The sequence below is a fragment of the Psittacula echo genome (genome assembly GCF_963264785.1).
Source record: "Psittacula echo genome assembly, chromosome: 7".
Classification (NCBI taxonomy): domain Eukaryota; kingdom Metazoa; phylum Chordata; class Aves; order Psittaciformes; family Psittacidae; genus Psittacula; species Psittacula echo.
This window is the reverse complement of record NC_137740.1, coordinates 16,793,273-16,807,604: the sequence shown is the minus strand read 5'-3', so window position 1 is coordinate 16,807,604 and position 14,332 is coordinate 16,793,273. Positions and strand designations below refer to the sequence as shown.

At 41.8% G+C, this 14,332-nt stretch overlaps 1 protein-coding gene across 4 annotated transcripts in view; it reads right to left on the bottom strand.

The window, feature by feature from the left end:
• Positions 1–2: 2 nt before the first annotated feature.
• UBXN7 (UBX domain protein 7) overlaps positions 3–14,332 on the bottom strand; it is a 29,548-nt gene continuing 15,218 nt past the window's right edge. Inside the window, exons 7-11 of one of the 4 annotated variants that reach the window (XM_080622485.1) lie at positions 14,135–14,225; positions 12,640–12,767; positions 11,825–12,218; positions 10,941–11,020; positions 3–7,173 (exon numbers count right to left, since the gene is read on the bottom strand). In XM_080622485.1, coding sequence (XP_080478611.1) covers positions 7,012–7,173; positions 10,941–11,020; positions 11,825–12,218; positions 12,640–12,767; positions 14,135–14,225 — 855 coding nt within the window. In that variant the 3' untranslated portion in view covers positions 3–7,011. Of the gene's footprint in view, positions 7,174–10,940; positions 11,021–11,104; positions 11,622–11,824; positions 12,219–12,639; positions 12,768–14,134; positions 14,226–14,332 lie in introns of those variants that run through there. The other 3 variants (XM_080622484.1, XM_080622486.1, XM_080622487.1) reach the window with 3 other exon arrangements.

The window sequence follows — 14,332 nt, the reverse complement described above, 5'->3', positions numbered from 1 at the left end:
TATAACAGCAATAACAATCATAAAAGGCTACTTCTAGCCCTGCGCAGCTTCCCAAGCGCTGTGAGCAGCTGCGTACCTCTCTTGCATGAGAACTTAATTATGTCAGCACAGCAGTTATGGGCAAGTAATGTAGTGCCAAGTCACCCAGCCACAGTGCTGCCAAACATGGTCTCATGCAAAACAATTCTGGCTTGGCAAGGTCCTCCTGCTAACTCCTTCTCTGACACTGGATTGCAGCTGAAGAGATGCTGGCTGCTTTCATTCTAGTTGTTTCATGTTGCTTTACTTCATCACACATCAAGGACTATGCCTCTCTGGCCCATGGTTTGCAGGTCACACTTGGCAGTAGCTCTTTCTGGACTTTAAAGTCCGTGAGATTTTTTGTAACCACTGCTCTTTGCTTCCCTGAACTCCTTTGGTGCTGTGGAAATAACATAGCAGGTTGGGTTTCAAGAGTAATTTGGCTTCAAGGAGAATCAAAGAAGCTAAGTTGAGTTTGAATCAGCAAAAATCAAACCATTCTGTGCCAAACCAACCTCCACCTCAGTCCTGTCCAGAGGATGCTCACCATGATACAGTGGTCTCTCCCACTCCTCTCAGTAGCAGCTGCAAATCTATTTCTGCCACTAGCTAGCTAAAACTTCTCCAAACTCAGATGTGGGCACTTTTGCTGCCAACAGTGATCCCCTTAGACAAGCCCACCACAGTCTGTGGCCAGAACTCAGACTGATGAAATTCCAACATGATGCTGCTAGACAATATGGCATTTGCTTTATCTTCCTTACAAATTTCACCTGATTTAATACTTCAGATGAGAGAAAAGATATTTGGTGGGTAAGGGAAGAGTGACTGACATCATCTACCTGGACTTGTGCAAGGCATTTGACACTGTCCTGCATGACATACTTGTCTCCAAACTAAAGAGGCATGGACTTGGCAGATAGACCACACAGTGGATAAGGAATTGGCTGAAGAGCTCTGTTCAACGATGTGTGGGCAGCAGCCAAGCCAAGCACATTTGCCCTCCTCTCCAAGGCATGCTGGAAGTGAGTCACGAGGAGCACTGGTTGAAGGTTTCACCATGACTGCTGGCATCGTCAGTCAGCCTATTCCATAACTTCTGGAGAGTTCGAACACTGCAAGACTGCAGTGGCTGACATTAGTTTCATAAGCTTTTGTATTCCCACTGTACCTGCTAAGTACTTGTCCAGAAGGGACTCTGCTCATCGGCATTTCATTTGAGGTCATTACAGGAACGTCCCAAGGAGCTCAAAAGACAGTGGCATAAGTAAGAAGCTCCATGTTGACAACACCTGTACCAACAGGACATTGTCAGTTCAGAATAGAAACCCACATTTTCTCTGCTCTTCCATTGGTAAGGACAGAAAATCCTAGCCCTGCCTTTTATAATTCATTTTCATAAAGGTAATGGTAATTTTCTCATCAAAGTACCAAAGTCTGTCTCACTTCAACATTGTCTCACTCTAGAATGGGCTGAAGCTTTCTTGGCTAACCAAGCAGCTTGCTGTAATCAACAACCCATTAGCAGCAGAAACCAGATGCTTTATGTTGAAGTCAGTTACTTGGTTGTATTTATTATCAGACACCATACTGCAAATAGACTTCAAATTCAGGCAAGCCCTGTCCTTGCTGGCTGGGCAAATCTGGAGCTACTACCTATAATAAAACACATTTGGACCTCTTCAGCTGAGCTGCAGCTTCTGCTACTTACTTGGTAAAAAGAGTCAATTCCAACAGAAGTTGCAACAGCCAGGATAGGAAAATCATAAGCTTCCCAAAGGCTCAAAAGAGGCTATGGCATCCAAAACCCAAGAGATTACGAAAGCTACTTAAAACAGTTTATTTCCAGGATCAAATATTACAATAGGACATTTACATATATTTATAAAAAATGCAGCAGTTGTGTATATAGATCAGAGGTTTCCTTGAGTTTGGTCCCTCCCAGCACAGTGAGCTGTAATCTTCTGAATTAATCCTCTCCCTCCTCCCATATGAAGTTGCCATCACTGAAGAAGAAAAGTGCCTACTGTAAAAACTGACAGGCCAAGTCAGAATTATCAAACTCTATAGTCACCAATGAGAGGAAAGCCTCATTTAAAAAAAATCACCTGTCCTCTGGTCGGTGTGTCTGATGAGACACCACATCCGAGTTGTGTTTTACCCAGATGTTCTTCATATAAATCTGTTCTATAAAATAGCACCTCATCCCCCTCCTCCACGTAGTTTTACTGCTATCCTTCTATACCTTAAAGTCTCAGCACCATTTAACAAGCAGGTACAAAGTTACTTAACTCTGTACTGCAGACACTCACAGTAATTAAAGACAGTGACCAAATCCCAAACTTCCGCAATCACTCATAATATACCCATGTAAAACAACAGAAGGTAAGACTGAGTCAAGCTGAGGCACTGATGTTAAGTGCCACATTCTCCAACTAAAAACACATGTGTGTATATATATGTATATACATATGGCTATATTTATTGGGAGTGGACAGACACTAAGTCTCTCATGGACAAGAAGAGACAGGAAAAAAAAAAGTCATCCTGTACACTACAGAAAGGGTATCCATTAACCTCATCAGTTCAGGGGCACACAGAGATCACCAAACTGAGGTAAGATCTTGGGCTTAGACAGAGAAAACCTCAACAAGACTGTCTCTGCAGGATGTCAACTAACAGACCTCCACAAGCATGGTCAGGTTATCTCCAAACACACGCCTGCAGCTGTTTCCAACAACGCAGATGACCAATATAGGGCTCAAAACAGTTTTGGTTTGCCTTTAGAACAGTAGCTGTTGTTCCATTTATAGAAATAGTTTGTTAAAATAAATAAAAGGAAGGGCTGCATCTTCAAATCTATTACAAAACCTAGAAAAGGTGCACTCAGTCTTCAAGGGGCTGAGACCTTGTATTTCACCCATCTAAATCACATCTCTGCTATCCCTTCTCTTGGAATATAGCACCGCCTGTTTTTTACTAATGTGACTAAAAATGGGTTAAAAAAGAAGAAAGTAGTGTCCTTTACTAAAAACTAAGAAGGGACAAAAATTAACTGATAAGTTTCTGAAATTACATGTGTCTTCCCATTCACGTGGACATTCTCACGCAGGTCTCTGCTATGTGTTTCTATGTGGTTTAGAATAACAACCACAAGCACCACATTTTATGTGTTTGGTACCTGACAAAATGCAGCCCAAGCGAAGCCTTGCCTTTACTTTGGCCTTTGCTGCTTCTGAGTCCCTGTGAAGCAGCTCGGTGCTCCAGCAAGAAGAGAAATGAGAGAAATTAGGCCTTTCAGCAGCTCAGTTGTTATTAAAACATGTACTAAAACCAGCTGCCAGCTTTTTCCAGGGGACAAACCAGAGTAACAGCAGAAGTGGAAGCTGGTATAAGCTGATGTAAACACCTGCATGAATTTGGTAGCCCTTAAAAATCTTGGCTTTGAAAGTAGTGGACTGTGAGAAATGCAAGGAGTTTGCAGCAGCGAACAACAGATGTCTTCTGCAGATGAGACATGTTATTCTTCTGTAAAAGCAAGGCAGGAGATTTAGTGGGGTCCGGAAAACATGCTGATGTAAAACTGCTGTTTAAATCTCCTTCTAACAATGTCTTTTTATAGACAACTACATTTTACAAGGCTATTATGCACATACATGGATATTCCTTTAATATTGGTGTTGTCAACTTACTTGATTTATGAGGAAGGGTAACTTACTTCAGCCCATGAATGTCAGAGGTGTAAAAATTGCAGACCTGAACAAAAAAGCCTAATGAAAATAACACAAGTATGCCCAGAAATATTTGTCATGGCCTTTATCTGCCCTTTTTTATGTCAGTAAGGAATGCTGCGAGGTTGAAGCTGGTCAATCAGCTTGACTTAGAGCATGTATTATCAGGAAGATCCGAAATCCTTCTTGGGCCTCTGAAGGATCACTAGTGGGAAGCCAATTGTAAATGTGTCAACAGCACCTGGCAGGGAAAGCCAGCATTCAATCTGCCTCCTGTTTCCAAATACTGGTTGTGACTGTGACCCTTAGCTGCAGTGAGACAGTAAAGGTCAAAACACAACATTGCTTGATGAAGAGCACATGCAAAGGAAACTTTGCAAGCACCGAGAAGCTATAGCTTGAAACACATTCAGTTCTCTACCAAGAAAGAATTCCACTTTTTAGATGCACTTCTGGTCCTCGAAACTCATGGCAGTCCTTGCAACACAACACGCAAATTATGGCCAAGCAACACCCACAGGAAGCCATTAACCACAATCTTTGAAGAATCTTTTTCCTTCATCCTTTATATTTCAGCATATAATTTTGCAGTCAGGAGATCTAAGACATTTTTTCCAGCCTTGTCAAAAGCAATTTGACTTTGAGATTTAACATCTAGAAACAACTGTAACAAAGGCTCTTCATAAATAGAGACCAAGTAGCTTACAGCTTCAATGCTACAAGCTGTTACAGGGAGAACTCAGTTAATGTTTTCAGCCATATTAGATATTTTGTATTGGATTGCTTCAACTACAACCTAGCCCCACCTACAAACACAGAAGGGCAGGATGGAAGAAGAGAAGCCACCATTAAAACAGGTCTAGGACTGCAAAGAGAGTCCATTTTGCAGGTTTAACTTAACTGCTAAAAAAGCTGATGTGGAACAATGTTCCAAGAGTGGATACAAAGCCAAACCTGTCCAAAATGAGTTGGCCCTCCAGCAGCAAACACAGCCAACCAGCAGCAACTCCAAAAAGAATGAGTGGAACCACAAAGGCACCCTGCCTTATGCTGGCAGGCACAGGAAGGAGAGCAGGAAAGGTCAACCTGCTCCCATCCCAGCCTGCCTGAGGGACACGAAGGGACTATACACGTGTTGGGTTCTCTGTCCTGTTGGCAGCCTGCCTTAATTTTCCTGTGGTTAACCACAGAAGAGGTAATGAGTTCCAAGGCAACAAATATCAGAGCGAGCTCTTTCAATTAGACAGCTGATCTTGCTTAGGGTAGCATCAGACCTACACAGAAAGTGTTTCCTCCTAAGTTATGAATCTGGGTATCCTAGAAACACAAAATATCTTTCAGTCTAGAGGTGCCACTGCTGTTTCACAGGCCAAACACCAACAACCCCATTTCCTCTGCTGGCCTTGCAATTCACTTGCCAACGCTGAGAAGCAGCCTCCATGACAGGGGCTCTTTACAAATCAGAAGTGAGCTCTGACACCACATCAACCGTTGATTAGGAAACTGCAGTCACAGTTTGCTTTCCTCACGCTGCATTTTGCAGTAGAATGCAAAATGATTTTTTGTTTAGAAACAAAATAAATTTATACAATTGTACAATTATATGTAAAGCCTCAATCATGAGCAAAAGACAGTCGTGAGCTGGGAATGCAAGACATTTTCTAAGACTAAAACTAGCAAATGAAATTAAAGGCAAAGTATCTTGAAAAGTTTTGAGTCTATGGTTAAGTTCCTGATCACTAAAGTTTTGGGTTTTTTTAAATAAGTATAATCATCTGACAATTGCAGAAGAAGTTAGCAGTTCTGGTAGGGCTCACATTACTTTTCCCCCTCATTGATTAAGGGGACAATAAACTGAGATCTTAGTTGTAAATACACTGATTTGACATCCACCTTGAGAGTGACTGTGTTAGTTAACTCTTATCCCATTGTAACACCTACTATAACATCAACTGATCAACAGCTCTAGGTCTAGAGAAGACACTAGAAAAACAGGGCACTCTGCTTGGCTCAGTGGTATGCTTGCATGACTTGTGGTGCCAGCTTCCAGAGCTGAAAAGAAAGCCTAAAGGAGTAGCTTTCCATACAGCCATAGATGTATTCATCTACCATACATTTCATAGATGGCAGATGAACATGAAACAGAATAAAAAGCAGCCCAGAGCCTTCAGGCCACTGGGTTGCGAGTCTTTTACAAAGCATTAATTCCTTCCACAGTTTGACAAAGCTGTCAAATTAATGAAGGAAACCTGCCTAGGACTTGCTGTCCTGCTCAACTGCCACCAGTGCTCTAAAATCTCTGCAACGCCTGCCACTCCTGGGGAAAACAAAACACCATGACATTGAAAAAGCCAACTAACTGCCAAGTTTTTAGGTCAGGTGTTTTCCAGAGACTCCAAGATCTTTACGGTATTTTGCCACCTTCTATTGTCATTTGGAAAATCCTGAGAGCAAGTAAAAAGGAGACACTTAGGGGATGCTGGGAAAAAGCACAAATGGAAATGCCAATGACTTCTACCAAGGAGTCAGTTCTGCTGCAACAGTGGACATCAAGCTTTCCCTCTGGGCTAAGCAATCAATCCCATATTGAGTACAGTTGTGTTTTGGGGGGGTTGGCTGGTTTTTTTGCTATGTCCACTGGCAACATTTAAAGCATGAGGAAAACATGCATGCAATCTAGAAGCCTTTAGATCAGAGAGGGGCAGAATATCTCACCACAGCTCAAACCAACTCCTTCCCCTTAAACCAAGTCTTCACAGAGCACTACATAAGTTAATCCTTGAGAAGGCTGTAAGGTTAATGGAGACCTTTTGAGTAGAGCATCAAAACAAAGGACAGACTGTACTGAAGATCACACTCTCCTTACAGAGAGATAACTCAGTGCCTTATCACACACTATTTGAAAAAAATAAATTAAACAAAACAGATTTAAAAATAGCAGCGAGAAGGGCATGTGTACTGTGGCCTCTCCAAGCCCCAATATACCAGATACGCAGATCATCGCTTTACTTAATTCCATGAAAGCAAAGGAAAGATGTTCTTTCCAATGCGCTCTGCAGGGCCTAAGCTGAAGGAAGAAAATAAAACTCTGAACACTCTCATTTGGTCACTAGAGCAGGAGAAGGGAAGAAGAGAGAGAATGGCCAGCCAGCTGCCTGCCTGATTTCAGCACTGCAATCCCATGACTGCATATTTAATGAGTTGGTGTCCCAGGCAAAGAGGAGAGGGAAGGAAGGCTGGGAGAACTCAGGCCATGGTGCTAATTCCTTTCCTGCACAAAGACAGTCTCTTGAGGACACAGGCCTGCTTCCTGTAATGTGATCTCATAGTCCAGGTGGGACAGTTTCCTTCGAGGAAAGTTGGTGAGAAGTTCAAAGCGTTCATTGGGGTATCCTTTTGACTGGACATGTTTCACAAGAGCCTGGAAGACAGAAAGGTAGAGAAGTGTCATATAATTCAACACAACACAAAAGAACATAAAAGATAGCCTGTTTTCCTTTAAAAAAGAAAATTTTTAATCACAAATTTGGAAATTTTGTACATAATATAGATTCTCATTTACTTTAATACCTAATTTGGCCCACATCTGGTATAAATAATCATAAAAATTAATTATCAAGTGATGCCTTCTCTAACTGATTCTTTAAACAGAAGGAAGACGTACATTGTGATAGGATGAGGGATGATGGCTTTAAACTAAAGGAGGGGAGATTCAGGCTGGATTTGAGGAAGAAATTCTTTACAATGAGGACGGTAAAATATTGGCACAGGTTGCCCAGAGAGGTGGTAGATGTGCCACCCCTGAAGATATTCAAGGCCAGGCTGGATGTGGTTCTGGGCAACCTGGTCTAGTTGAAGATGTCCCTGTTCACTGCAGGGTGCCCTTCCAACCCAAACTATTCTATGATTCTATCATGGAAATACATTCATTCAAGAGAGCTGAATTCCACATCACACCTTCAAGTCACAGGAAAATATGATTTGCAAAAAATCCTTAAGTGCCCCAAAATTGAAGCCCCTATCACTTGTTCATCAGACACTACCCTTACACTAGACTTAAAAGCCATCAAAGAAGCATTTCTGTGTGGCAGTACTGACAAGAATAAATGCAATATTTTTACTATTTTTTTTCTTCCCTCAAGAAGCACGAGGGTTTGGGGAGTGGGTTGTTTCTCTGTTTGTTTTTTTAAAGCTCTTTTCAATTCATTGACTTCTCTGCCTACAATAGCAACTGAAGCAGAATGCAGAAGGCATTAGGATGAAGGAATATCAGCCTCAAAACACAACAAGCACACAAATCAGGAAGGGCTAATGCCCACATTACAATGTAAGAGATTTGCCAAGTTCATCAGGAAACACAGCAGATGACAGCGTAAAGTACAAACAGCCAAGGACAGAAATGGAGATTGACAAAACAGCAGAGAATACAGAAACACAGCAAGACTTGGGGGAATGGAAAGTCATAGCTTTTTAAAGAGGGGGAAAAAAAGATAATAAGTATGTAACAAAAAAGTGTGAAAAAGTAAAGGGGCCCCAGCAATACTGTTGACTTAGTTTTGGAGGGCAACTTATGGCAGCAAATTAAGTGTAAGATAAGCCAGCAGTATCAAGCTTCTACTAGTACTAATTATTCTGCTAGCTTTCTCTCACTATTTAGCTGCCACTTCCAGACCACAGTGCCCCAGCACACAGGAAAAAGTGGTTGTGAACAAGCACCTGGCACTTAGTTCTGCAGCTCACAGGCAAAGGGCTCAGGAGATTAACTGAGTGGCTATTTGAGCGTGTGTGTTCTGGTAGAAAAGCTGTCAGTCATATGGTATAGATGTGACACAGGATGTTTCCCACAACAGCCTGCAATACTCTTTCCAGTGTTTCAGGGGCATCAACACAGCTGCAGCATGAGGTCCAAGAGCTGCAGGAAGAGGTCAGCTTGTTCTGATGCATCAGGTTAGATATGCAGGAAAGCAGCACGATGCTGGTAGCAACACTGCAAGGGCAAGAACTGAGGCCTTGTGGTGCAGACAGAATGGGATGACCAGAAGCAAGACGCACACACACAGGGAGAACAGCAACTTGCAAGATGAGGCATCCTGGAGACCTACAGCAGCAGAACAGCAGCTCTCTTCTCATTTGGGGAAAAAAATCCAAAATAAAACAGTTGAAAAAAATTATAGAAAGTCTTGTCAATATGTGGGGAGGACAAACAAGTTCCACTGGAAGGCACTACTGGGCTCACTGATCCTATTCAGCAAGACAAAACCAGCATGGAGAAACAGCGCATGCTGGTGGAGGGGACTTCTGCAGGGCACAGAAGCACCCAACTGCCAATGTCACTCCAAGTCTTGGAAGCCTGCTGCTTGCCTAGAGTTAAGATCCAGGATGTCATGGAGACATTGTCAAAACTCATAAAGAAAGCTCAACACATGTCTACAGTGCACCCTTGCAGCAGTGACAGGAAACCTGAGCTGTGTCAACAAGAGTATTGCCAGCATCAAGGGATGCAACTGTGCCACTCTGCATCTGGGCCACACTTGAAATAGTGTGCTCAGACTACATGTTCAAGAGGGACAAGTCAAAACTGCTGGTGTTGGTGTGAGACCCACATTGTACCATCAGCTAAAATTTCTGAAGTGCAACTGTCTCCTTAAACAATTTATTTTTATTGTTCTGGATAGCTCTAAAAATGGAAGCAGTTAAGGGCTGAAAAAACAGCATGGAAAAGATGCTCGCAAAGAAGCATCTGAGACTCAATCTTGATCTAACTGAAATGGCTTTAGAAGATCACATAACATGAGCATAAAAGCTGTCTACGCAGCTCCGCAATAAAAAGGTATCTTCACCCACAAACCTTGACTCACCTAAATTCCTCTGCTGAGTGTACAGTGGGTGGCAGCAAAGAAAATCACATGCTGAGATTAACTTCCTTTAACTACCATAGGCCATAAAAGGAGTCAAACCAGAAGTCAAGATTATCAGGATTGTATCAATACACTTATATATCACCTAAACAAATTAGCTAAGTGCTACATGTTTAATAATGAATGCAAATTTGTTTAACAGACTGCTTTCAAAAAGCAGTTATGTACCTGGAAAAAATTACACACCAGTGACTGCTATGACAAAAGAAGAATGAAGGTCTGCCAACCAGTAAAGCTGGCTCTTACAGTAAGAGTGATGCTCTGCTAGTGTCCCTTAGGCTTTGTATTTCAGACCCAGGACTCCAAGTGTAGCACTGCAGCCAGCCTACATCCTATTTGAGAGCTGATGGTACAACAAAAGCAACTTTTCTTTTTCCTTTTATTTTCAAGCAGAAGAGTCAAGGATGAGAACATGAGCTTGAGACACTATACATTTCTGCAGTGTTGCAGACTAGCTTATAGTCTCATTTTCTGTAAGAGATGCAAGACTCCTCAGTCTGCACCAAGATCCTTCTGAAGAGGTATGCTTTTGCATTCCCTAAGACTTCAATGCACAGCTTTTAGGTTGATTACAGAAAAATGAGCTTTACTGGCCACTGTGTCATGAAGACTCACAGCTAACAGGAACACAGTGACCTCTACACACTACTTCCAGAGAAGCATCTGCAAAATTTTAATGGAAATGCCATTCACATAAACTTTCCCAAGGTAAGCAAGCCCAAAGCACAGCTGAGACACTCACCTCGAGCATAGTAATAAAATAATATTGTAATAAAATTTTCGGGGGAGAACTTCCTTCAAATTCTGCTCTGCCATTCATATCCAGAAAGGAGTTTGGAAGTATAATGAAAGGGACTGAGAACAAGAATGAAGAATTTTGCTTTTGATTTTACCATTCTCTAACCATATGCAACGATTGAACTTTTGCATTTAAGAAAACAAACCAAAACACAAATGAGTGAGCTGAGAGTATTTTAGGGTAATTTAAAGATTAATGCAAAAGCCATTTAGAGTAATTTTAGGGATCAGTCTGGGAACTAAAGAAGACACTAGAGCGTACATGCAAACCAAGCAGCAATGAAAACATACAGGCCCAGCAGACTGTTGATCAGAAGAGGAACAACACAAAGAAACACAACAGAATGACACTGCAAGCACTCCCTGCATATAACACTTTCATGAGATCCAAATTCCACAGTGCCACCACAGGAAAATAAATTCTCCAGTTTCAGCTCTCCTGTACTAAAGTATTCCCATTAACTCCACTCACCAGAAGTTTAGCTTGTTCAGGCAGTGAAATCTGTTCCCTCTTTCCATCTGGATACCTTAGCATCAGCTGTGCCTTTGGTCCTGCCATAAATGAAGTTACTATAAGTTAACAAACAACAAGGCAGCTGAATTGAGATTTTCTGTAGATTTTAGGTGGCACACTTTACTGTGCAGCATAGCAGGGTTAGAGACTGGAGACAAATACAAGGTTCCAGTCTCCGAAGATACACTTCTACCACATGTGTTTAAATATAACACACAAACTCAGGATTCTGTCCAGGGTTAACAGTAGTGACCAAAACTGGACAGTGTTCCCAGAGAAAAGCACACTGTGCTACCTCTGCCTCTGAGACCATCTCACTTTGGTGTCCAGCTCAGGCATCAAAGGGAGGAACAGACACTCCAGCGACTTGTTTGTATTAGCCAAAGTTGCATTACTGAAATTCAGCCCAGACTGTCAAGGCAGCCAAGCTAAATGAACATGAGGTGGGGCTGATGCCGTTCTACTTCTACCACAGTGGTAGAAGCCCTGTTATACACACCTGCATTACACACATGCGTACTTTATTCCTGGATAAGGTCTCAAAGTAAGAAACTTGAGCTCAGTGACTATTAGAATTCTGCAGTTTGAGGCATCACTATGCCAAAGAGGTGCTGCTGGCAAGATGAATCGCTCAAACATCTGGTGTCAAGGAGGGAGTAAGACAGAAGGAAAGATTTAGCTTTTCAAAATAAGGGATGAAACCATCCTTGTCAGCATATAAAGATTTTAGGGGGAAAAAAAGAAAAAAAAAAAAAAAAAAAAGAAGCCAAACATAAACAAAACACAGGTCACTAAAAAAAAAGCCCCAAAACTAACAAAAAACCCACAACATGGCAACTCACCATTTATGTCTCGGCCCTGGAACGTACTTTCAGGCTTGTCAGTTGACTCCTCCAGTACCCCTGCATCAATGCAGGGCAGTACTCTGTGATTTGATGTTGTCCCAGGCTCAGTCCTTGCAGGGGGTTCAGGCTGAGGTCTTCGGCTCTCCTCTTTTTTATACCCCAAGTCCTTGTGTGGAGACTTCCTCAACTTGGCAGGATTCTCCGATTCCTCCTCCTCCTCAGATCCACAAACTGAAATAAACTCCTCACTTCCAGAGAAAATCTCTGACTCTGATTCTTCATCTGATCGACTCTCCTGCTTGGCCTGTGTGGAATCAAAATGTGTCTCCTGTAATGAGGCTCTGATAGCAGCTTCCAACTGGCTGTCCTCACTGGCATCAATGAGACTCTCCTGTTGAATGCAGACATAACACAAATATATAAAAATTGATTTTAAATACGTACTGAAAATCCAGAGGACATCAGTTTTCCAAAGAGAAGCTACTGTCAGAAACAAATACTGTGGAAAGCTAGTCATGCTATGATGACTTAATGACTTCTTGGAGTTTCACATGGAGTTAAATATATTTTCCTTCCACGCATGCACAATTCTGTGACTGTTAAACCCAAAACAAATGCTGAAAGCACAAACTGCACAACAAAAACAGCTATCATGGGAAAAGGCATTCCCTGGTGCACCAGATCCTTGCATGCTCTTGCACTAATTTGTTAAGTCTGTTTATACTACAGAATGGGACAACAGTACAGCTGGTAAGACAGGTTAGCATGTTCTTTCAGGTTTCTCCAGTTTTACTGGAGGGTCTTATACTTACTGAACGAGAACATTTTTCAGGAGGGCTGGTAGAATGGCCATCCAGCTGCCCATGCTCACTCAGGAACCCAGTCACTTGGTCCAAGAAAGAAGTCACATCTAGCTGGTGCCACTCCACTAGTTTCTGACCTAGGGAACAAAAGGTGTCATGAAGCGGAATTTCAGCAAAAGATTGCAACTTAGAGGTGAAACACACCAACTCACTACTGTGTGTGCATTCTGCAAGAGTCTGTACTTGTGGAACTGCAGCTTCCTACAGGCTATCATCTGATATTATGAAGCTTCCTCCCTACGCTCCCTTGGAAAGGTTTCAGTCACAGCCAGACATAAGTACAGACCCAGTTTATTTCTGTTCTTTTCTTTTTACCTATGGGAATGTGTGCACAGAACAGTGAATTAGGTTTCAAAATGAAACAAAACAAAAAAAAGACAAACCATTATGTTTATGAAGAAGCATTTCTACATTCTTGCCTGCTTTGATTCTACACCTTGGCAAAGCTTATTTGCTTCTGTATGTAAAGAGCTAAGAAGACAATCCTAACTTCAGTATCAACATTAAAAATAGTAAGTGGCTTTGGGTGGATTAAGTCAAATTGCAAGAAAACTCAGCTCTGATTACAGACACTATTACTTTAGTCCTGAGAAGCAGGAGACCAGAGCATTAATATTGTTGCACTATATCATGATGAAAGAAGACAGGGTGTTGGGATATACAAGAAAAGTAACAATTTCAAAAGAGCTGGATGGGCAAGTATAAGTTTGATGGTTCAGGTAAAAAACCAAAACCAAACCAAACAACAAACCCAAAGCCAAAATCGCATTGGAAAATTAAGGTGCAATTTAGAATCACAGAATCATAGAATAGTTAGGGTTGGAAAGGACCTTAAGATCATCTGGTTCCAACCCCCCTGCCATGGGCAGGGACATCCCACACTAAACCATGCCACCCAAGGCCTCATCCAACCTGGCCTTGAACACTGCCAAGGATGGAGCATTCACAACCTCCCTGGGCAACCCATTCCAGCGCCTTACCACCCTCTCAGTAAATAATTTCTTCCTTATATCCAATCTAAACTTCCCCTGTTTAAGTTTTAGTAAGTCATTTTAATAAGTCATTGCTGAGAGTCACAAAACTCCTGTGCAAGGAGCTGGAAGCAGATTCATGTAATGCTTACAAATATCGTAGTTTATTCATCACATGATTTCAAGTGGCTTTTAAAACACTAAAAAAAATTCATTTCTGGGTTTTACCACCAGGTGGTACTATTTTCACTTGCTAAGCGAAGTACCCGGTAAGCTATACCGGATGCAATAACCATATACACAAAATTTCAGCCACTCTTGGGAGTTTTATTCCCTCAGTTCCTCCAAAACATAAATCTTCAGGAACAACAAGTCTCTCAGAGAGCAAAACAACATAACTGAGATTCTTCACTGGATACAAAAGTGAAGTTGTATGGAATATATAAACTGCAGGTAACCAACTGTCATCTTACCTGTCCTGGGATCCAGGATGGAAACATAAGGGAAGTCTGCTAATTTATAAAACTGTATGTACCTCTGTCCTTCCTCACTGTCATGGTATACCTAAAAAAATACCACATTGTAAGCAAATTACTGGGTGGAGAGGGAACACAAACAAACTGTACCTTGACAATAGACAAAGCTTTTCCTTTCACAGTACAAATGGTACA